This window comes from Falco naumanni, chromosome 3 (assembly GCF_017639655.2).
Source record: "Falco naumanni isolate bFalNau1 chromosome 3, bFalNau1.pat, whole genome shotgun sequence".
Lineage (NCBI taxonomy): Eukaryota > Metazoa > Chordata > Aves > Falconiformes > Falconidae > Falco > Falco naumanni.
In genome coordinates this window covers 73,098,125-73,122,601 of record NC_054056.1, presented here as the reverse complement: position 1 = coordinate 73,122,601, position 24,477 = coordinate 73,098,125, and the positions used below count along the sequence as shown (strand labels likewise).

The 24,477-nt window shown below is 35.7% G+C and overlaps 1 protein-coding gene across 4 annotated transcripts in view; it reads left to right on the top strand.

Moving 5' to 3' along the window:
- Nucleotides 1-24,477, top strand: part of RB1CC1 (RB1 inducible coiled-coil 1) — a 77,692-nt gene that overhangs the window by 22,986 nt on the left and 30,229 nt on the right. For 3 of the 4 annotated variants that reach the window (XM_040585876.1, XM_040585875.1, XM_040585877.1), the window contains exons 6-13: nucleotides 5,438-5,640; nucleotides 6,756-7,191; nucleotides 11,149-11,319; nucleotides 18,540-18,724; nucleotides 21,149-21,335; nucleotides 21,416-21,497; nucleotides 22,373-22,434; nucleotides 23,467-23,570. In XM_040585876.1, coding sequence (XP_040441810.1) covers nucleotides 5,438-5,640; nucleotides 6,756-7,191; nucleotides 11,149-11,319; nucleotides 18,540-18,724; nucleotides 21,149-21,335; nucleotides 21,416-21,497; nucleotides 22,373-22,434; nucleotides 23,467-23,570 — 1,430 coding nt within the window. Of the gene's footprint in view, nucleotides 1-725; nucleotides 780-5,437; nucleotides 5,641-6,755; nucleotides 7,192-11,148; nucleotides 11,320-18,539; nucleotides 18,725-21,148; nucleotides 21,336-21,415; nucleotides 21,498-22,372; nucleotides 22,435-23,466; nucleotides 23,571-24,477 lie in introns of all 4 variants that reach the window. The other variant, XM_040585878.1, reaches the window with a different exon arrangement.

Genomic DNA, 24,477 nt, shown 5'->3' with positions numbered 1-24,477 from the left:
CCAGGAGAAAAAAGACTTGAGTGTCTTGGAATCAAGCTACTAGAAGTTATCACTTCTACCATGGTTTGATTCCCTGGCTGTGGTGGTTTGTGTCTGCTTCTCAGTATTTTTATTGGCAGTGAATTCTCACTTGACTTCTCTAAGCCTGCTTTTAATGTCAGAGCAAAGAGGCAGTGGAAAACAGTACTGAAGAAAGTTATGAAGCTATGACTTAAAGAATAACTTATTCTGTATTATGCTCATGAAATAAATACTGAGTATGTAATAAGTCATGAACTGTGTGGACAGATGTCCAAAGGACAGTCATTAAAAATTACCAGTATTAAAGGAAAATGGAATAATCAGCTGTCTAATGAAAGGAGAGAAACTACCATGAAGTATCAGTCTCCCTCACAGTGAAATTAACTGTTCCAATTACATATTCTAAAAGCTGAAACCTTGAAGTGGTTTATCTAGTAGCTCTGCTGATGTTTTAGTTGGAGGTGTACGAATTGGAGATACTGGTCTTGGTTACTAATTTTGGTAAGCAAGATAATGGTCACCTTTTCTGGAAGCGTGTATCTGCTGTTACAGTATATGGGTGAGTGTAATTTCACTTCCAAGGACTTTTTTTGTTGGCCTGAGGTTGATTTTTAGGGTGACTGAAACCTGTAAGGAGTCCTTCTGACAGGATTTCAGTCACATGGCAATAGAGGACTTTGATGACTTGTTTCCTTTTACCACAGGGTTGTAGAGAATGGAAAGAACCCTGCATTTCCTGAGAATTTTGTTCTTTAGAGGTAAGTCCAAAGACTACTTAAGACAAAACAGACCTTCCTCAGATTATTTTCATTCAGATGAGCAGAAATACAACAGTAGAATGCAAAGACAAAGTCTTGAAATTGATGGGAAAAACTACCAGTTCATTTGTTATAGATAAAATGTGATTTGTTGCTTCTACTGATTTTGATTGAAATGTACTAAACAGAAGTAATTATCAGAAGAATAATTTTAATTTATGATGATAAAGGAATTCCAGTAACATTCTGTTAAAGCACGCAGCCAAAGATATAACTCTTTCTGGTGGGCCTGTGAATTTCTTGACAAATTAGGAAGTGAAGATGCCTTATTTACTCTCCAATGTAACAGCAAGTTGAGATCAGCTTGGGCTTGTCTAGTCTTGTATTGGTAGTGGTGCTTCTTGAGGTCCACGTTCCGGCGATATGGTGGAGCTGTCAGTGTTCTAGGTATGCTGGTACAGCCAAATAAGATGGACATAACTTCAGTTGCTTTGTAGAGCTGATTTTTATTCTCTGTGAACTATTGGGTGCCTGCCAATCACCCTTGAGTGGATCTGTGAAAAATCAATGACAAAAGCAAGCCTGTTGTTAGGCAGGCTTCATTTTCTGTGCTGGAGCTGGCAACTTTGCTGAGAAGTGTTAAAGCATATGTTGGTGCAGGCCTTTATTTATATGCCTGACAGAATTCAGTTTTTAGACTTCATTCATTTAGCAAAGAGCTGCTTAATTCTCTGCATACAGACGTACCAGTTAGATGAAATAGATCTGTCTTGATCCTTTTAAAGCAGCCTGAGGAGGCCTCCCTAGAAAAGATGTCTATGGAAATGGTAGGAAGAACAAGCCAAATCACTTGAAGGTGTATTTCAGTAGTGATGCAATGATAAGAAAGATATATCTGTGTATTTTTTGATTTCTTAATTATGTTTAAGCCATATAGATATTCCAAAGGAAGCAAAAACTTCACCACTCTTTTTTTTTTTTTTTTTTTTTTTTTTTTTGCTGCACACCCTCACATTTTGAAAGCACGGTTATAGGAAGAAAACACTGTTTCAGTCGATTCTGACTCCTCCATGCAACATTAAAAACCAATGATTTAACCTAGTGTTTTTGTTCCCTGTAATGGTATCTGCTTAGTATAGGCTGAGACTGAAGCAGTTCTGGAAAGTGGACAGTTACTCCATGTGGTTTGAGCTTTGATAGAACCATCTACTTGAACCACCTGAATTCAGAGTAATATTATTTACTGTTTGAATGTAATGAGCTGATTTTATGATACTGCCTGAGAAGCCAGTACTGGGTTCCTGCAGACTCTTAATTGCTTTCAGGTTCATCCATGCAGACAGAATTCTGCTTGCCCCCCGCCACCCAGAGAGAATTTCTTTGGCACTTGGGATACACACGTGAAAATTACTTTGGGAGGATGATAATATGGAATGCTGTTGTAATATCTTGCATATGTGCCTGAAACAGTCATGTGTCTCTGTTTAGTTGTACAATTTGACTTGTAGCCTATTAGCTTACAGGTAACTTTGAAAACATACTTGAAAGCAACTTAGCTTTCAGGCTAATGAATTTTGTGCTCAGTGTTAGTTCAGTTTGAGCTCTAAATAGTTCAGAAAAAAACACTTTTGTATATTAGTATCATACTTACGATAGCTTTCATAAGGGGATTTTTTGATTTATTGTCCACATCTCCTGTGTGTACAGCAAGGAGCTGCAGCTGCTCTTAAAAATGCATACCTGGTTGGATACCTAGATGGCATTGGGGTATTTTTATATGACAGTTCCTCTGGACACATCTGCATTATATAACAGATCCTGACACTTATTAGAATGCCCTTCTGTTACATGTTTCCTAAAAACAATAAATTAATTAATTTTCCAGTGTGGGAAATACTGTTGTTTACGCTCTCTTTTCTAGGAGTCAGACTGTTGAGACACAAGCTTCTGGTTTGGTTAAATTTGGGTAAATCGCCACAGATTAGATTGCTAGATCCAGTGTGTCAGTGCTGGTCATCAGCAGTGTAACAAGCAATCTCAATTGTAATAATTATTTCCCCCCCCACCCCAACTAAGATTTGGTAACTTGTGATTTCTGATTTTTGTTTGAAAGTGTTTTGCTGAGGAAGCAGCCTTCTTAAAAATCTTAATTTGACAACGCTTAGGTTCTCAAGGGAACATCAAGAATGACATATAATAAAGCTTCATAGGGCAGTACTAATTTGTAGCTTTTGACTTGCATTGTGAACACAATAAATCTTTATAAAACCAAATATTGGCCACTAGTTAAGAGTATGTCTTAGGGTGGAAAGTCTGGTCAAAGCAAGCCTAGTGTATACATTTCCTTATTATGCATTTGAGTTGTGCCATGCTAAGTGTGTTTGTCCAAAGGAAAACAGAACTAACAAAAGCCTCTACCTAGGGCTTTTAAAGCAGCTCTTTTGTTTGAAGGTGGGAGAAGTCTAGGCTTTACTTTCCCTTATAAACCGAGATAATCACTTGAAGGAACTGCATAAAAAGACTCTGATCAGTTTTGATTTTGTAGGTGGCTTATATTGTTTTAGTCTTCAAACTAATGTGTGGTTCTACATATGCTCTCACTTCTGGAATTACTGCCTGTGGTTTGGAGGAAGGGTAGAGAATAGTGTTTGTGAATTGAAGAGAGTACTTGTACACATTCCCGGGGCATACATTAGAGCAAAATTGGGACATTTTGTTACCTTTTCAGCTTCATGCTTTTGGTGTATTTTTTTAGTGTACCTTAGGGTGAAACAGCCTGTCTTTTTGGCTCTTAATTCCTGCTTCCTCAATTATCATATTCAGCTTTTTTATATGCTGCAGAATTTGTCTTTGAGTAACCTCTATACAAAGTGAATTTAAAAAAAAAAAAGAAAAGATTGTTAAAGTTGTCAATATTGCATTAGTCAACATATGTGAATTTAAATTGTCTAGATGAACTGAGACAGTCTGAAGAAAATGACTTACAGATTTTAGCACTACCTGGATGCTGTCCAAGTTGTGGTATTGGTTGATTTTTGACTGAGGAAGTGAGAACTCATGCAACAAATAAAATAACTTCATTTCAAACTGGAAATCCTTATTCTCATGTGCACAGAAACTGACCAAAGTTCAGGAAATAAGATGATCTACCATCTTTACTATGAAGTGGTAGAAATTTGTAATAGCTTTTCATTTTATTGGAAGTGCATGTATAAGTAAGTTTGTATATTCGTGGTTGATCTGCTGATAGTTTAGTTACCAGTGATCTGAAGGACAGTGTATTTTGTCATGCTGCTTGAGACAAGGCTTGGACTTTTTAAAAGGGGTGGATGTTCATAATTTTCAGGTTTTTTCAGTATTCTGAAAATTTGGATAAAATGCTCTGCAGTTTTTTTGTTTTGGGAAGATAAGTGTTGTTGGGCTTTAAATTTTTGGGGGTATGCATATGTGCTGCTAACCATGTGTTCAGCAGCAAATGCATTCTGAAATGTACTGATGTGTTGCATTTGTAACAGTGCTTTCTCACTGTATTTGTATAACTTCTTTCTTTATGCATGGTTTTCTCAATGTATTATAGCAGAGGAAAGTCATGTGTTCAGTTCTAGTTTAATGGTATGCTTGACCTGCAAAAAGTAGTAAGATTTTCTTTCTTGGAGGGTAGATAGATACTAAAACCTGACATACAGGTTTGCTCAGGAGAATGTTTTCCAAGTAGTATGTTATTGATAATTGTATTGAACTGAAGGATTTATTGTGTGACTGTTACTCATTCTGTATTTGAGCAGTAGTCCCACTGAGGGGAGCAGCCTGTTTTCTTAAATTGGTAAATTTAAATTAGTTACTCTTCCTAATAGTTAAAACTTTGTAATTGAATAAATAGGCATTGCTGTTAGTGTACTTCTAGTAAGATATGGTATTTGCCATATATAGGTGTCTTTCTTAACTCTGCCAAGTTGGGTGGTAATTAAATTTTCACCTTCTTATGGCTTTAAAATGCCTCAGTGTCATCCAGTTCTTAACAGAAAAGCATCCATGTTGGTTTGCCTATACCAAGTTTCAGGGTGCATTTTAGAGTTTTGTGGAGACTCTGCACTGCTTCTCATCATGTTGTATCTGGTTTATTAATCAGTGGAAGACCTCAATTATCTGCCCTGCTGTTTTCCTCATGCATCTCTTCTTGCATTTTATGCACCTGTGCTTCTGCTGACTGATCTTACATTTCATTGTCTTGTTCTGAGCTTCTGCTTGGCTCATCAACAGTTTGCTCCTTCAATGGACCTTGTTTGCCAGCTCCTTCTACCAGATTAGTACAAGCATTGTTGTTTGTGTTTATGTGCACTGAGTATTTTATATTAGCAGCATTTAATTAATTTTATAAGGTTTTTTGGAACTGCAACTTTCACCTGCCTGTTTTGAAGATACTTCTCAGTAAATTATACATTTTTCATCATCTAATTAGTTTTTTTATTTACGAATAAATAAAAGTTTTGTTATTTTTTAGGAAGTTGTAGCTTAAGTTTTACACCTTACCTAAATGTAACATTTTTCTATGTTACTATTTTCTGACAGTCTCACTTTAATGCTTTATATAGTTACCACAGTAATAAACTGAAGTGATTTGCATTTCATTAGAACGTTTTAATTTATTTTTTTTACAGGAGATGTATGAGGTCGCCAAGAAACTTTGCTCCTTTTGTGAAGGTCTTGTACACGATGAACATCTTCAACATCAAGGCTGGGCTGCCATAATGGCCAACTTGGAAGATTGTACATACTCTTACCAAAAGCTGCTTTTCAAGTTTGAAAATGTATATTCAAGCTATCTGCAGTCCATAGATGATATCAAATTGAAACTTACACAGTAGGTTTGCCATTAAATTCATCCTCATTGTTTAAAGTTACTATATTTTTAAACTTCTTTCATGTGTTATCTCTCTGCTAGTTCTAATTAATCAAGCACATATTTGTTCGTTTGATTATGTGTCAAGGAGAACATTCTTTCTTTTCTGTGCTACTCTTTTTTTTTAACTGACATTTTTCCTTGCATTCATCAGCACACAGAAACCTGAATTGAATTATATGGAAGATATGCTCATTAATAAACTGATGTTTAAGAGCTGGAGTTCTTCCAAATGCATGGTAGAAATAGCTAGATAATAAATTTAGACATTAATCGACATTTTAAAAATACATATTTGCACTTTCAAATTAACTGCTTTCTAACACACTTGAGGAGATATTAAGAATTATAATCTATGTTGTAAGTATAAAGTTATAACACAAACTTTGGGTGTACATGTATACCTTTGAGGCGAGTGTGTGTGTATGTATATATGTGTGTAATTGCGTCCTACAAACTCTGGATATTACTTCATGGAAAACCTTTGGCATTTTTCTGGTTGTTACAGTATTATGGTATTTCCATGAGTGCTTTGCCTAATAGAATGTAAGCGGCTGCTGAATATTTAAAGAAATAAAGTATATATAAGTTTTACCTTTAAAAGAAAAAGGTTGAACCTCATCGCTTTTATCAAATGTATAGAAACCAATGAAACTGTGCAAAAGTATTTGGCCAGAGGGTACCCAATCTTTGCTAATAAGCATTGGTATCTGTGCAGATTGGAAACATAAGTCCCACTTGTGAGTTTAAAAAAAATAACAACCCAAAAAGCAAAACTGAACCCACAAACAGGGTATATCTCAAACTGTCCTTTTTCTCATTGTGTTGAAAACATAAGCTTACTTGTTAAAAGAGTTCATATTCAGCAGTGGGAGAGCGGAAAAATTCTGTTTTCACTGTCCTACCATGATGCTGATTCTGAACGCTGTATTTTGAAAGGGCAGTCACTAAATTCTCAAATCTGCTTCAGTTCTACAATAAATAGTACTTGATGTTATGGATGGTTTGTATCTAGTTTTTTGTCACATTGGCTTCTAGATACTGATGTTTTTTTCTTCTCACCCTTTTTAAAAAAGCTTGGGTTCTGCTGTTTCTATCATGGCCAAGATACCACTGTTGGAGTGCCTAACAAGACATAGTTACAGAGAGTGTTTAGGACGACTGGATTCTTCAGCTGACCACGGAGGGGCAGAAAGTGAAGAAGCTGAGGATGGGAAATCTGCTGAATTGGTGCTTTACTCTGATATATCTAAAGTGAACAATAAATCAGTGTTAGCCTCATTTTGCAAGTCAGTTGAACATTCAGCATTGGAAGGCACAGATCCTGAAAACGTAAAAGATGATAAGGAATCTGGTCAAAATGCTACTGTCCAGGACAATGAAACATCAGTAGAATTGAAAGATGGTGATCAGCCTTCCTTCAATGTGTCTTTGTTAGACTGGATAAATGTTCAAGATAGACCTAATGATGTTGAATCACTGGTCAGAAAATGTTTTGATTCTATGAGCAGGGTAAGTTAATAATTTCTTAAAATTGAATGTTGCTGTTTATTTTCCAGATGCTGGTGCTTTTGAAGTGACTCAACTTTTTGTAACTCATTTCTCAGATAACTATCTGAACGGAGACCAAAGCAGAGACTGGGGGTGGTTGCGAAGTATTTTAAGAGTTCTTGAGCGTTAAGAATTTGACCTTTAGGAAAATGTATACTTTCACAATGAATGCTTGTTATCTGGCTTGTTTCTCAAATAGCCATTCCTGTTGGAAAGCCAATAGCTTCTTGTAGTTTATAAGCAAAGTGGCTTTGCTTCTATTCTTTCTTTGCCTTTTTCATAGAAATTATGCTTATAATGAAAGTAAAGATTTTTTTTCTGGACTAAAGTTAATGTTCTTTGTATTAAAAATGTTGAAGCCTTTATTAAAACATGGGACAAATTTATGTGGTTAATTATGATAAATTTACATTTTATATGTATGCATTCTTCATTAGCTGATACAGATTAACTCAGAAGAGTCAAATATGTTAGTTCATATTTCTGATGCTGCTAGAATAAAATGTTGCTCACTTTTATTTTCCAAACGATTATTTGAACCAGTGAGCATTATAACTGTTTAAAACCTTTTGCCTGGAAATCATCTTTCACTTTAGCTTATATTTCTTATGTTGTTTAGCCTTGTTTGCATGTGTAAACTTTATATTGAGTTGTAATAGTATAACTTAGAGCATCAAAGACAACAGAAATTACCTCTTTTTCTCTGTAGGGTAGGACTAGAAGACTGCCTCAGTTATGTCTAAACCCTGTGTGTTGTAGGGAATGTGTTCAATTCTCTACACTGATTTTTCAGCTCTGTATTAAAAGGAGTTGGAGAATTTGGCGTAATATTAAAGGCTGCTTAAGATTTTGAGCTCTCTAAATTTTAGTAGTACAGGAAAAGTGAAGAGAAAGATTGGGCTTTCAAGTTTTTTTTTTTTCTTTAGCAAAAACAATATTCAATTTCTTGTGTGAAAGACTTCCTGGTTGCTGAAATTTGAGACAATCTTCTGTCCTGTTTGAGTAATGCTACAAGGTGCTTTCTACTGGATTAAAGGAAGAGTAACAAAACCCAGTAGTTGTGAGAGAATAAATTAACTTTCTACATAATATTAATTGGACACAAATGTAATGTCTTCTAAGAACTCAATATTTGAAGATAGACATTAAAAAGCTGCTTCCGAATAATTATTGTGATACTAAAGATAGAAAAATGAAAAAAATAATCACCTTAGTTAAATATTTATTATACCTTTTTTGATAACTTATAGTCTTACCTGATCTGATAGCCTCTCTAAAACATGTGATGTATATCTTGTAGTTGTGTGTATTTCTGTCCTTTTCTTATCTAAGACTAGTCAGAAATCCTTTGTTTCAACTATTGTAATTGTTTTGTAACTTAAGGTGATTTTTGTAGGGAAATAATGTAATTGTTCTTGCAAAAATGAAGATTTTTTTTGTTTTCTTGGTATAAGGAGCATTGACCGGTAGGGAAAACACATTAGTCAGACCATTGTGGCCACCACCATAACAACTGTAATTGATGAACTATCACACTACTTCAAAGCTTTCAGGGTTTTGTGAACCATGACAGATCAAGATGGATCAATGTATTTTACTTCAATAGCAATACGGACAAAAGACTGAATTTTTGCCTACCTTTGATTTAGAATGTTTGAAAACAGAATTGGCCTGTAACTGTAAAAAAAAGAAAATACTTAGTATCTTGCAACACAATTGTGCTTTTAATATTTACTTGAGATGACACTTTAGCTTAGCAAGCTAGAATAAAATGGTAGTAATATATTTTTTTAAAGTATCGTTTTTCCTGCATTCTCCCCATGCCCTTTCCTTCTTGGAAATATGAACCATACAAATGGTTTATGATTGCAATTCTTATTTGAAACTCTGAATTCAGGTAAGATTTTTGTGAAAGTATGAAGTATCAGAGTATGAGCTTTATACCTTTGGTACTGGTAGTCATGGCAGAACTGGTGGGTTGCACAGTGTTGCTAGGTATCTGGTTCTCCTAGCCTCTAGGTGTTTCTACAAAATGATGCTTCTAATTAGAGAAACCTAGGCTGCAGTAAAAACAGTGGGTAAGTAGGAGCTAATCAGATGTTTCTGTTAAGTGCAGTCATAGCCACTTAAATAGAAGGCTAGAAGAGGAAGAGACTTTTAAATATAAGAGCAGTATTACCTACCAGTGAAAGCAGAGCTGAGTGCTACAGCTGCAGTTATGTCAAAAATGGGGTAAAAAGAATGGATGGAGGAAATAAATTACAGGGTGGAATGAGAGGAATAGATGCCCTTTGTAAAAAGAGATAAAACACAACTAGTTTTGTGAAGGTAAAAAGAGGAAACCCCACCATATTCTTCATTATTTTATTTGCTAAGAAACTGTTCTGGCTGCTGCATTGGAGTAATTTAGGATGCCACAGGGGAATAATCCTGAACAGGATGGCAGTGAAGATGATGCTATAAACAAATCTGGTTTGATTCCAGGAACAATTACTGGTTCCTGAAGATGGACAACTCACTTGAGAAAGACCAAGATTCATAAGATCTTTCATAACGTACTAAAAATTAGCCTTTGTTGTTTTCAGAGAACTTCAAAGTATTTTGACACATCAATAATAATATTAATTATTTGTTCTGGGGTAATTACTAGGTATTGCTACTTCCCTTTGTGGTCTTTGTTTGGGTGTGGGTTTTTTTGTTTTGCATGTTGAGAATCAAAGAAGTTATTATTATTTGTAGTTGCTCCTTAATTTGTAATGCTTTTTCTCTTCAGATTCCTCTCTGTACCCTGGGGGGGGGGTATTTCCATAATGAAAAAGTGCTGTGTTGGAAAGCTTTTATACAGTTAAATAATAGATTGAAGGGAATATAGTACTTGTATGACTAAAGATTAACACAAATAAAAGTGCCTTCTCTTTTGAGAGTTAATTTGTGTGCTCTCTAAGTGGCATATACCATGCATGTGAGCAAAAGAAGCTAGTGCTGTGACAGCTAATATGACTTCACAGGACGGTGTCCTTTTCACTAGATTGTCATATAATAGATGGCACACCATAACCATTTTGGATAATTTTGGACAATTTTTTTCATATTCAGCTAACACCTAATGACTGTTATAGTGTGTTCCTAACTAGTGTATTCCAGTTTTAGACTAAATTCTGTCCTATGTAAGTGGTTGCAATTACCTGTTATTTCTAGAACTAAGGAAATAGACTGATTTATTTCATTACTCTTCTAATGAAAGCTGAAGAGTCACCCTTAATATCTGTGGACATTGGTAGACTCTTAGTGTTTCAAACACAGTTCTTTTTCTGGATATGAAGGAACCTGTGAAGGAATACAATGAAATAATCTATAAAAACGTATTTATTAGGAAAAACATCAGCAAAAAACATTACAAATACATTATTTTTCTCTGGCTTGTTTTCCAGTTACTTAGAACTAATCTGCTTGTCTAAGGAATCAATTAAAACATTCCTTTAGTGGTAAAAGGCGAATGGGTCTTGCAGCTTTCTCACATCTCGCTCCCTACTGCACCTCCCACTGAGTCACATTCATCACTTGTTTCGACTGTAGCTGTATGGACTGTGTTCTAGGGTAGACACTCCATTAGTTTTAAACTGCCTCTTTCCCCTGCATGCTGTCTTGTCCTCTCGGCTAATGTCCCTTCCCGTTGTGTAAGGATCCTGACTTCTATGATAGTCTGGTTGGAATACTTCAAAGAAATTTGAGCTGTGGTATAAAATCCACAAACCTGGTAATTCAGAATTCTGGAGGAGGTGACAGAGGTAGGCACATGTTAGACTCAAAAAAAAGGAAGAAAAATATTAAGGTTATAAAAACTCATTTACTTAGCTTGCATTGACTTTTACTATGTCAACTGCTAATAAAAAAAAAAAAAAATCTTTTTTTTTTCAGCTTGATCCAAGGATCATCCAGCCCTTTCTGGCAGAATGTCGCCAAACTATCGCCAAACTAGATAATCAGAACATGAAGGCTATTAAAGGCCTTGAGGATAGGCTCTATGCATTGGACCAGATGATTGCAAGCTGCAGCAGGCTGGTGAATGAACAAAAAGAACTTGCTCAGGTAATACACATTTGTGTGTGCAACATTGGAATATGGTAGATTTTTGATAGGTGTATGCTGTTAAAGATTACAATGAAACAGTTGCATGTCTTAATGCAGGATAATTTTCAGTATATCACACTGGAGATGCTGTATTAATAATTATTAATATAGCTATATTAACAAAAATGCTATATTAGTAATATAATAAAAAGATGCTATATTAATAATTTGACACTTAAATATTGGTAGTTTTTATATCAGTCATATTTTCACCTCATAACTCCAACTACCGCATTAATTTAAATACTTTTTTATGCCATTAAGTTATTTGAAAATGCAACAGTGGGTGATGGACAACACCAGAAATTAAATATAGAGCTTCATTTATGTTACTTGATCTGTATTGGAGAAAAAGTCACTACAAAATAAAGTCAGTCTTAAAATGTCCTAGACGTAATACACTAGAAACATGCAGAGCTGTTGTTAGTTTAGCTATAAAAATAAAGACAGCTTAGTATGTAGCTGTTTCTGTAAACATTCTCTTGGTTATAATTTGGAAAAATATATTTAACTCTCATTCTGCCAATCAGCATTTTCATAAAAGCACCAGTGTAACCTTACCAGCTTCTGAGATACATCAGTACATGGTATTGTTTCTGGAATGGGATACATCTAGTCTATTTTCTTTTTAGAAATCGGATTTCTTCTGGCTGAATGAGAATCACTTAGAATATGGTAAAACTTAGAACTATTTTCAAATTTTTAAGGTGTTTCTTGTGTTAGTGTATCATGTTAAATCTAGTGAATACTTTACAAACAGGTTGTGCCGTATTAGTGTAACAGTTTGCACATTAATGTGGAAAGCTACTAAAAATAGGATCTGATGAAGATGTCAGCTGTAAATTTTGTAGATTTTTAAAGCTTATCTGAAAAATGATGTTTTTAACAAGTACTCTTAGTTTTAAGGAGAAGAAAACATCTGGCTTAAATATTAACTTAGTATCCATACATATATTTGTCATATTTGTCTAAATTGCACCTGATTTACGTTTAAGAGCAGACAACTTTTTGCTAATAGACAATCAACGACAGCCTGTAGTTTGCAATTGCTCATATGCCGGAGACCAGGATGCTGAATTGATTCATCTTTGCTAGTTCATCCAGTCTCTCATAAAATGGAAAAAAAACCCTCAATAATGGGAAAGGAAAACAATGCATGGAATAGGCATTGTGGTCAGGTGGCGTATTCTGAACACTTTCTGTCACACCAACTAAGTCATTAGTTTGTTCTTAATATGTTGTCATCTTCTGACCTTTGACTAGATCTAGTGTCAAACAAATAGAACCAGGTGATTGGTGAGCTACTCCACTGTCCTTTTATCCTTTCTCTTGGTAATGTTACTTAGCTTATGTGCCACTCCATGGAGTTAGTTTTTCTGAGCTGAAAAAGGGAGCTATGACCCTGCTGCATTATATACTTCAGTAGTTAGAAAAATTGGGGACCTTCAGGTTTGAGTTATAGAGGGCTTTTGTTATCCTTATGGTCTAGAAATAGAAAAACAGCTAGAAAATCAGAACTTCAGCTGGAGATACGGAATAAGAGCTAAGTAGGTTAAATTTAATTTTGAAGGGAAATACTGAGTCCTTGGGGACTTGTCACTTAGTATAGGATCGGGGAAGAGGTAATGTGTTTAATGGTTGATCACCATCTTGTAGTGAGGTGAGAAAGCAGTGTGCGTGCAATAGATAGACAGTGTAATCTGCAGTAATAAAAAATTTTTATTAAAGACTATTTTAAATGTAAAATACATAGCTCTTTTTTTAATGACATTTTACAGTACCATATCAAAGCTTTTTATTAAACAGTTTTTGTGAAGAGCTTCAGTTAACTTTATATCCTAAGATTGTCCTTTAATGCCTTGCTTGCAACTGAAGGTATGGTAAAATCTGTATGTGTTAATTATCTGATATTCAGATTTTCACTATTACGTCAGAGCTGGGACTGTGAAGAAAGGCAAGAGTTTCTTATTTCTCCTTACACATTAGTATATTATTAGTTAGGAGTAAGTGAATAATATTGCCCCCTTATCTTGGGATGGCTAGAGCCCCCTTTTGAGGAGGAGGGAACTGGGGTGACAGTGGTGTAGGACCCAAGCTTCCTGCTGCATCTTCTGGCTGTGCTGCATAAAGGTGGGTGCTACCAGTACTTCTAGCAGCATTGTTTAAAAGTGGAGCCTGTCTTCAGGTAGTTCCAATGAATAAGTTTAGAAGTAAGTTTGTGCTAAATATCAGTCTTGCAGTGTTTATATTGTAGGACAGTGCTAAATCCAAGGGAATTTAGCATGATGGAAAAGCTGCTTTTCCATTCTGGTACTTGGTTCCCCAGTGCTGTGGGTGGTGACTTTAGCTATGTTTTCCCTCTTCATGGGGATGAAGAGCCTACCTCAAGTTTACCAATCCCACTTTTGAGTGAGGTGCCTGAAAGTCAGCTGGAAAGATACTTTGTCACCTCATTTAAATGCTACTGTAAATTTATGGTTTGTACCTTTTTGAAGACTTGTCAGACTTGAACTTTCAAATCTTCATCTTTGCCTTTTTTTATAAATTGTCTGTTCCATTACTTATGATAGTCCTGGTTTCAGCTGGGATAACTTTCTTAGTAGCTAGTACAGGGCTATGTTTTAGCTTTGCTGTGAGAACAGGTTGATAGGACACTGATGTTTTTACTTGTTGCTGGGTGAAGTTTATACTAAATCAAGGACTCTTCTGTTTCCTGGGACTGGCCAGTGAGAGGGCTGGGGAGACATGGGAAACTGGGAGGGGACACAGCCAGAACAGGTGACCTGAACTAGCCAAAGGGGGATATTCCATTCCATATGACATCATGCTGAGTATATAAACTGGGGGAAGAAGAAAGAAGGTGGCGGAACATCCAACATTATGGAGTTTGTCTTCCCCACTAACAGTTATGCGTGATGGAGCCTGTCTTCCCTGGGGATGGCTGAACACCTGCCTGCCCATGGGAAGTGGTGGATGAATTCCTTGTTTTGCTTTGCATACATGCGTGGCTTTTGCTTTTTGCTATTAAATTGTTCTTATCTCAGCCCCTGAGTTTTACGTTCTTTCCAGTTCTCTTCTCCATCCCTCTGGGTGAGGGGGAGGTGAGCAAGTGGCTGTGTGGTGCTTGGTTACTGGCCGGGGTTAAACCACGACAGTGATACAGGCAGTTTTAAGAACAGTCAGTTAGAATATGATGGTCTTAGGGTTTTTTGGGTTTTTTGAACTTCAGTTAATTAAATGTTTGTGGCTAAACAAGTGATTAAGTGTACTATCGTGTGCTTTTATTCCTTAATTGATGTATGTGTGTCTTAGGAATTATTTTCATACCAGCTTTAGCAGTAGTTTGGTTACTGTTTGGGAAAAATTAGATGGCTGCAAGATATTAGAGTTAGTATGATGTTAATCCTTCGGATGATAGTCTGCATAGAAATCTAAGAAGAATGATGAAGTTCAAGGGTTTATTTATATTTTTAAAATGAGGACTTTTGTATTTTCAAAAAGTGCTCACAATTGGTATAGTAACTGATAATATTCAGTTTTGTCTGGAGAAAAAAACCCAAACTAATACAGTTTTTCTTTACATCACATCAGCAGTGAACTGTTTCTATTCGTAAGAAATAGTGGAGGTGCTTGTCCTGGTTTTGGCTGGGGTAGAGGTGATTTTCTTCCTAGCAGCTAGTAACAGTGTTGTGTTTTGGTATGAGAATAATGTTGATAATGCACAGGTGTTTTAGTTGTTATGAAGTGGTATTTACTCAAAATCAAGGACTTCAGTTTCCCATGCTCTGCTAGTGACCAGGTGCATGAGAAGTGGAAGGGAGCAGAGCCAGGACAGCTGACCCAAACTAGCTGAAGAGATATTCCATACCATAGGATGTCCTGCTCAGTATATAAACTTGGGGGAGCTGGCTGGGATGGGCTGATTGCTGCTTGGGGACTGGCTGGGCATCATAAGTGGGTGGTGAACGAGTTTGTGCATCACTTTTTTTCCTTGAGTTTTATTTCTCTCTTTTTGTTACCACCTTTTTTATTACTATTATTATTATTATTGTTTTATTTCAACTACTAAACTGTTCTATCACAACCCACAGATTTTACCTTTTTTCCAGTTTTCTTCCCCATCCCACTGGGGGAGATTAGGGAGTGAGCAAGTGGCTGCATGGTACTTCATTTGCTGGCTTGGATTAAACCACAACAGTACTTCATAGAACAAGGATAAGGAACATCTTGGTGGTAATCCCAGTGGCAGTATTTCTGTTGGAAGTTGTAGGCTTATTTTCCCCAGGCCTGAAAAAGCTAATGTTCTATCCAGAATTTGAGTTGACTTTCTACTCCAACCTTAGCTTCCTTATTAAAATTCAAACCAAACTTAAACCCACAGAACAAAGCAATCTGGTGCTAGGCAGCCTTCTTCCTTAGTTTGCTTTTTCCTGGACCTGCCTTAAGAGTTCTTTTGTTTCCAGTCAGCCTTTTTAATTAACTGACTATTAAACAGCCCTTTATATGAAAAATTTCATCTTGAGTTATGTAGTTGAATAGTTGATCTCCAGCCCCTAATGTTTAATAGAGAAATCTATTTTGTTAAATTAAAAATCAGTTTTCTCTGTGGAAGCTGTAACATGAGCATTTAGAACTGCGGTCAGTAGGTGGCATTATGTAATAAGAGTACACCTCTAGAAAACTTGGAGCCTCTCTAATCTTTCAGTGTGACTCTGCCCAATAGCTTATTGCTCCAGCATATTCTTATTTGATTTTATTTTTTTTTAATTTCCCTGTTTAGCAGTGTAGCTTTTCAAAACATTTCGTTACATCCAAATGCATTTGCATCAGTTAGGTACAGAGGAGTGTTAACCTTTCATAACTCTGTTGAACTAAAATAAACCAAACACCTGGTTGGCAAGTGACCTTGATTCTGGGCTTGTTGGGAAAGAGCTTTGTCACTATTGTATTCTGTACTTTTATTTTCCTACTTCTTTTTGTTATGTTGAAGAAAACATTAGATTTATAGGTTTATAGTGATTCAGGGTCTTTTCAGTTGCTTATTACATCACTGACTGCTTTCCCTGTTGATTGTTAGAACTTCAATCTAAAACGTTTTTAAAAACTCCTTATTGTTGCTTTGATTTGGAAATAGTCATTGGGAAAAATCCATAAAAGCATTATCGTACCTGTTTTCCAGGACCCTTCTTAGTTTAACTATGATGCTTAGGTCATGAATTCTGTCATCTGATAAGGACCAGAAAGGCAAGAACTTGTGAGAACAGTTGGTTATTTGGATATTGGACTTTCCCACACTTTATTGGTGTTAATCCTCACTTTGTTGTTCTGTGGTTTACTGCAGTTTTTCTTAACTGGCGTTTTTCCTAGTATGTTGAGATTTTGTCTCTGATTTGCATACTATTTTAAAGATGGGTCCACAGATACAGAAATAGCAAAAGATACTCAAATTTTATGAATAGCCTTTTGGAACTGAGAGTAAAGCTGGAAGGGATTTTTTAGCTCACTGCATCCAGTTCTGTGTAATGTTAAACTCTATGCCATGTGATTCATATAAAAAGCTTATTGATCTGCTGTTTAAAAGCAATTATTTTCTTGACTTGTCTATTTCTGTTGCAAATTTGTGTGGAATCTCATTGTCCTAATGTTTATAAGAAACTGTTAATCTCTGATCTGAAAGTATTCTTGGTTTGTTCAAATCTATATGCTGTCATGTCTGTACAGCCTTTAATTGTGGTGCTTGGCAATTCCCTAATGATTATCGCAGCGTATTTCTTCCATGTCTTTGTTTTCCTTGACTAAACAGCCCAAGTTCTTTTGATGGGGCTGTCCTTTTCTTCGTCTTAATAGCATTCTTCTTGCCTTTTCTGGTTTCCATTGACTTGGTTCGGATAATATATACAGTTAAAATGTTTGCAGCTCGCTTGGTTTTGCAGAGTTTTGCATTACCTGAGTTGCTCTTGAGTTCAGTAAATGGTTAACTTCAGTATTCTTTTCCATCTTCAGTGTGCATCTTCCTGGTTCTCTTTTCATTACATTTAATATGCTTGTTTGATACTTTGATTTCTGTGCTGTTCTCAGTGGGATATAAATATGTGTTGCAGGCTTTGCAGATGTGTTTTATAGCAACTTATGGCAAGATTGCTTTACATTAAACATCAAATCAGTAATGACTGGTTTCAGTTTTCAGCAGTTTTGTATAATTATCTGTGGTTTGGTGTTCTCATCAACTTCAGCTTCAGAAAAAAACACTTAAAACTATTGTCTGGTTTTGAATTCTTTAGTAAGAAAACAAAGGCTTAATAAGCAAGTTTGTAGAACTACAGTGACCACTGATGTTCAAGCAGCGTTTGAGACATGGTATGAATGTGGACAAAATCAGAGCTAAAATTGATGGTGTTGCATTGTATTTTCTTGCCTAAAGAACCACATCCAGCAGTATTCTGTCTCATCTGTTGAATGTGATGGAGATGATGGCCTGGCCCAGTAGTTACGCCAGCAGCCCCCTGTCTTCCCTGTCTCTTCTGTCTCTGTGTACATATGTTACTTCCTATAATCAGCCATCTAAGACGTGTTTATCTAAGGCAGTTAATTTTCCCTGTTTTGCCCCCTGCCCTTTTAGGGGTTGTCTGTTGCAATCTACAACAGGTAGTTTTTAGCTGTGCCCAACTCCTGCATGCAAATAAGATGTCTAGATGTCTAGCTCCAGTCTTGGCTCTCATTAACTTGTTTAATGTATAAATTTCTTCATGCAAAAAAGTATATTCTTTAGCCCACAGTAGTACTGAATATGCTCTAAGTTGATGTTAAGTCTAGATATGCTAGAGGTTAACAAGCTGGTTGTTTGCAGAAATTAAAATGATGGCTGAATCCCCTCCATTCCAGTAGCTACTTTTCTACTGCATTAAGGCTTGTGATCTTCTACTGGCATTGCTTATTTGTGTAAAGTTCTTATAGGGTTGTGTTGGTAACTGTATCGGAGGGAAATAACAAATAAGATTTATTTGGACTACATTACAGAATGAACAGAAGGCAACTTTGAAACTTCTTTATGTAGCATTCTGTTGTACTCCTCAATGGCTACAGTAAGTTTAAGATGCTTGCATTCTTACAGAGAAGATAGATCACTTTCATGCTTGTCACAAAGCTTGCATATAACAAAAGTGTCTCTTTTCCTCTAGGGATTTTTGGCTAATCAGAAGAGAGCTGAGAACTTGAAAGATCCTTCTGTGCTGCCTGATTTGTGTTTGAGTCATGCAAATCAGCTGATGATTATGTTAACTAATCACAGAAAACTGTTAGATATTAAACAGAAATGTACCACTGCCAAACAGGAGCTTGCAAATAATCTACAAGTCAGACTGAAGTAAGTTACAACTTTTCAACTTTATATTGCTTCTACTTGCATCAAGACTTTAAAGAATGTGTCTCAAGAAAACCTTTGGTAAAGCATAGAGTTTTTCTTAATGGCGAGAAGTGAAAGTTGGATTACTTCAGTTTTTATATGAAGTTACTTGTAAGTGTGAAACAAGATATTATTTTGAGAGAGTATTCTTAGAGGTTTAAGTGGTCTTCATATCAATAAAGCAATATCTAAGAACCTACAATCACATTTCCTCTCATCAACCTCAGAAGCAATCAGTAGCATATTTAAGATTTGTGTGGTAATCATTGATGTTCTCAAAGGATTATAGTAAGCGTAAGTGAAACACACTTCAGTAGCTTGTGATCACGTCAAAGCAGAAAAGCGTGCCAGTAGTTTGGTTTACTTGTAATTCATGAAAAATAATTATATCTAGTCACAGCCAGTAAAAATGGCAATTTTTCCTGTAAGCATTGTTGCTAGATAACATAGAAGGCAGTAAGTAGCCTGTATTTCTCATTGTGAAATAGTTTCTCACACTACTGCACTTAATTAAGCTTTAGATAATTTGTCATGTCAGACACATAAGAAAAGTTTACAGACTTTAGAATTTTTGGAAGGAAAAAAAATATGCTAGCAGCTACCAATTAGGCAGTGTTGTGATCCTGTTAGACTTGCATGTTGGATATCCATCAAGTAGACGTTTTCTTCTTGAAGAGATTGGAGCTCATGTAGATGAGGCAGGTGCAAGCTACAGGAAGGAGTAAAGCACAATCAGTAGTGAACTCTCAGCAACGATCTTGTTAATGTTTGTAAAATAAACTACTGCTAAGTAAAATGAAAAGTGAATTTGTCTTTGTTGCCTATGCACATGCACTTAGTCCAGTGAAAAGATGACATTTTGTGTAACTTCACTGTAGCAGGTATTTAGGGGTAGCACGTAGAACATAGGCTGCCATAAATACCACTTTCATTTCTTATATTTTGAAGTATAGTATTTATGTATTTGTGTAGTATACGCTTAATTCATGAGTTACTAGAGGAAAAGACTTTCATCCCTTTGTAAGGAATGTTGAGGTGTGGAGAGTGAATGCATACAGGATAGGTCTCAAAAGAAGAATAAAGCATAGATGTAAAAAACCCCAAAACCAAAACAACAAACCCCCAAAATCCAAACCAAAACCTAACAAAAAAACCCAAAACAACACCCAACCTAAAACCAAACCAGCCTCCAGTTTCACCAATCCTGCTACCCCCCTGAAAAAAAAAAAACCAAACCAAAACCATACAAAAAATCTCATTGTATTTTTGGTCAAACTAAATTCTAGCTTGTCTTCAGTAGCAGTAGCAAATGACCTTAACGGGAATCTAATAATGAGGAAAACAAACTTAACTATATGTAGACATTCTTAGAGAAAAATATTAGCTGATGTAGAAGGAGCTCTTCAGTTTTTAATTGCTGGTGGAGGTTTTTCTCATAAACTAGTCAGACTTCTCTTTTAATCCACAAACCCCTGTTTTTTGCAAGTTCTGCAATTTAACAATATGTTCTGTGGAAAATATACATGTTTTGAACTGGCCGCTTGCTGCCTTCACATAATACCCTCTTCTTATTTTTTACTACTCATTACTATAAGGAAGTCAACACTGCATATCTTGTAGTTTTTCTGTTAATGTTATGTTCCTAGTTGCTTAATATAGACTTATTTGTTGTTTCACTTATACTTCAATTCTGTTATTATGGGGTATGCCTCCACTTTATGCCTTCTCTGGTGGTAAAGTGCTCCTGATGTTTCCCCTCAAACACACCAGTTGATCACCTCTGCAGTAGTTACCTGATGGCTGTGCTTGAAGTTAATGTATTGATTGTTTAAATAAGATAACTGAAGGTGTGGTTACAAGGTGTGAGAATCTGTATGTTACAGGGACTGTTATTTGTATCGAGTGAGTAGATGGTGTGAACTTCCCAAACAAGTGTTTTGATCTTATTTCTTTGACAGTATTCTTACCCTTAATACTTCTTGCTAATGCTTTTCAATAACTATTTTTAAGATTTATGAACAAAAAGTAGTTTTTCCTCTGGATGTACCAGCTTTTTTTAATTTTTCTGGAGAAAGTTACGTTATCATTCCCCCTAAGGTTATGTATGCCAAGAGCATTATTTGTCAAAAATAATACCTTAACTGAAATGGTGGTAAGTGTTCATTTTTTGAGCACTGCTGTGGAAATCTTACTGTGAGAAATTAACAGGGAACTGCAAGGTGACTACAGATTTCTAAATTACTTAGTACTTCCAGATAGCCTGTTGGTTTTCCATGTAAATTGATGTAATTGTTCAGTGTATCCAGACATGCTGTTCATATTAATGAAATTTACATGCAAGAAAGATGACTAAGTTATCTTCTAAAGTGTAACCTGCTTTTGTAGGTGGTGTTGTTTTGTAATGCTTCATGCTGACCAAGATGGAGAGAAACTACAAGCATTGCTTCGTCTTGTGACAGAGCTCCTAGAAAGGGTCAAGGTTGTAGAGGCTCTCAGTACTGTTCCTCAAATGTACTGTCTAGCTGTTGTTGAGGTTGTGAGGAGAAAAATGTTCATAAAACACTACAGGGAGGTAAGTAAGTAGAACTTTGAGACCAAATCTTAGTGTCAACGTATAACTTAACAAATAACTATGTATTTTTCCTTCCACAGTGGGCAGGTGCTTTAATAAAAGATGGGAAACACCTATATGAAGCTGAAAAGGCAAAAAGGGAATCTTTTGGTAAACTGTTCAGTAAGTACTTTGTCTTCTGTGAAATCAGAAGTGTGGTTAAGTTTGACTTTTGTCTTTGCAGTTAAAATACTTTCATTATGTTGTAACTTAAATACCTGTATAATTTTTTTTTACTTAAATAGTAAATGTATGCAGTGTGCCAGATGGACCTACTATGAATAAAATATGTATCTATTAATTTTTCTATTAATCAAAATATTGAACTCTTTCATATAAATTATCCAAAATAATGTGAAAGTTCTAGTTAGTTTAATGTTTCTAAAAGGTAGGATTTCTAATTATTACATTTGAATGCAGTTTCTGGTTGAAAGTGCTCCATAAGCTTTACTTTTCTTTTAAGTAACACTTTAAAAACCATTACTGAATATTTTGGTATTGCTACAACTTCCTCTCTGCTACTTAAGAAAAAAACGAAGAATGAAGACCCATGTCTAAAGACCTTGAGCAGAAGTTTTTAAAAAAAAAAGCCAACAAAACAGAAAACCAAAAAACTGACATATTTTTTCTGCGAAGTCTGCAGCTTATGTTCTGAATGAACTGCTAAAATAAGAAAACTGAACAGAAGATTATCAAAATTGTGGAAAGGAAATTAGCAAGATTAGAATGAAAATTTGAAAAAGGAGTTGAGGCTTCTGCAGGGGTGAACATTAAGCAAAAAGAGGCTTCAGCAAAATGAGAAGTTCTGTTTGGATGGTGGCTTTTGCATGAAGTTCTGTGGTCACTTGCAACTTTATGTTGTCACCAAATGGCATAGTGATGCTTTCAAATTTAGTTTAGCTATTAAACTGCAGTAGCTTGTTTTCTCTTGAGGCATTGTTTGTATATTGCACTTCTGTGTTGTTGTTTTTTTTAATAACCACTTTTTCTTTGCCCAGGGAAGTCTTTTCTAAGGAATCGTTTGTTTAGAGGACTTGACTCCTGGCCTCCATCCTTTTGTGTATGTAGTCAGTATATTTTTGGGTTTTATTTCATTTTTATCAATAGTACTTTAATAAATTAAAAGCCTAAGCTTAATTCATTCAAGCTATGTGCCTGCAACATTGCTCTGACACATGAAGCTGGGAGCTAGTGCTCTCTGCTATTTCAAGTTACCTATATTGACATTGGTTCATAACTTGCAGTGTAGTGGGAGATTTGATACTTGATGTTCCTTTTTAACAAGGAGTCTGTGGTACTGAACCAAAAATTGCTATTAATGATCAGAAAAAAGCCAGGAGGGATAATTTGATCATCTAATCCTCTCTTCTGAATAATAGAGCCATGAAATTAATTGGACAGTAAAAGCAAGTAAAAGGTTTTTGAAATGTTTTTTTTCTGTAATCACTGGATGAGTAGAAAAGCATTTTTGTCTCTTTATTGGCTGATGACATGAAGGGCTGAAAAAGTATAGCTGTAGTCAAGCATTGCCTGTAAACTTTGGTTTCATACAGCTTGGTTAATTCAAGTAAAATACTCTCACTGCTTCTAATGTTGCCACATCACTTTGCCTCGTTTCCAGCTTCTAATTTTCAGCTTTTTTCAAAAGGATACTTGGAAAATAAGAATGCTACTCCTGTCAGTGTTTTGCATACTGAATAACTGAATTAATACTTGACTGTGTGTTTAGCAGCACAATAAATGAAGCTTCAGTGCCATCTCTTACCCTTTAACTTTTTAAAGACTTCCTTAATGTTTATGAAGCTTGGTAATAGGGCGGGAGTTGGACTAAATGATTGTCGTAGGTCCCTTGCAACCTAAATGCTCTATTCTGCTACTGTCCGAGGCATTATGGATAACACTAGTGACTACAAATGTGTATTTAATTTAATTTTTTTAGTGGGATAGGGGCAGACATGGTTTCTTTAAAAAAGTATGAACTTTTTTTGAGAAATGAGTTTAACACTTACTTTTGTGTTACTAATTAAGCTTCCTTAGTTATCTCGATATTATTTGCCTTGTCAATGTGTAAATTAGTATCTTCTTAATACAGACACGAAAACCTCGCAGATTTGACAGTGAGCTTCCAGATATCTCATTAAGTGACTTGCAGTTTTTGCAGTCTTTTTGTCCTTCAGAAGTACAGCCATTACTCAGGTAAAGCACCTTTTTAAACTTTGTATGTTATGGCAGTAGCTTTCCCCTGGTCCCACCCTCTTCAGCCAGTTCACTTAATCTAAGGAACAGACAAGCATACTTTTTTGAACTGATATCATTCTTAAGGAGTGGTCTTCACTAACAATGCAGACACATTATCTATATGCTGCATGAACGAACACATGTATTCTGTATTGAGATGTAAAGGATGTTGGACATTGCTCTGAGCTGCCTTACAGCTAAAAACAAAAAATTTTTTGTTAGTTTTAAACTGAAATAAACTCGTAACTTTACGTATGTTTTTTCAGATCAAAATTAGCTTGAATTTTTGTTTTACTTGCTCTTTAAGTGGTATTCTGGAGGAAACAAACATCTTTAGCCCAGCATAAGATCATGGAGATCTCCTGTATTCAGTTACTGCTTTTTGTCTGATAGGCTGATTTTAATGAAAAGTTTGTTCTTTAAGTGCTTCTGCTTCCATCATTTTGAGCAGAAGCTCTATTTTTATGTTTCTTACCTCCCAGTGAGGCAGACATGCTCATGACAGGAAGGTTACTGTTTTGGCTCACAGGCAACTTGACAAGATTAGTTTCTTATCTAGAACTTGGAGATGTCTTTCTGGAGAAGTTGACTGTTAGAGTAGGCTTTCAAACTCATATGTCTTAAACCTGTAGCAATCAGACAGAGAAGTGCCAACCAAGATAATGGGCAAGAAATAGGTAGTAGCAAGTTTTATGTAAGGTCCTGTCTAGGAGATCTGTTTGTCAGGATGACCACAATCAGGTGTTGCATGTATCCACCATTCTGCTAGGAGAGATCAGCAGTCACAGATTTGCTGAAATTCAATGATTTTGTGGGTTTGTTTTTGTTTGGGGTTTTTTTGTGTGGTTTTTTGTTTTTTTTTTTT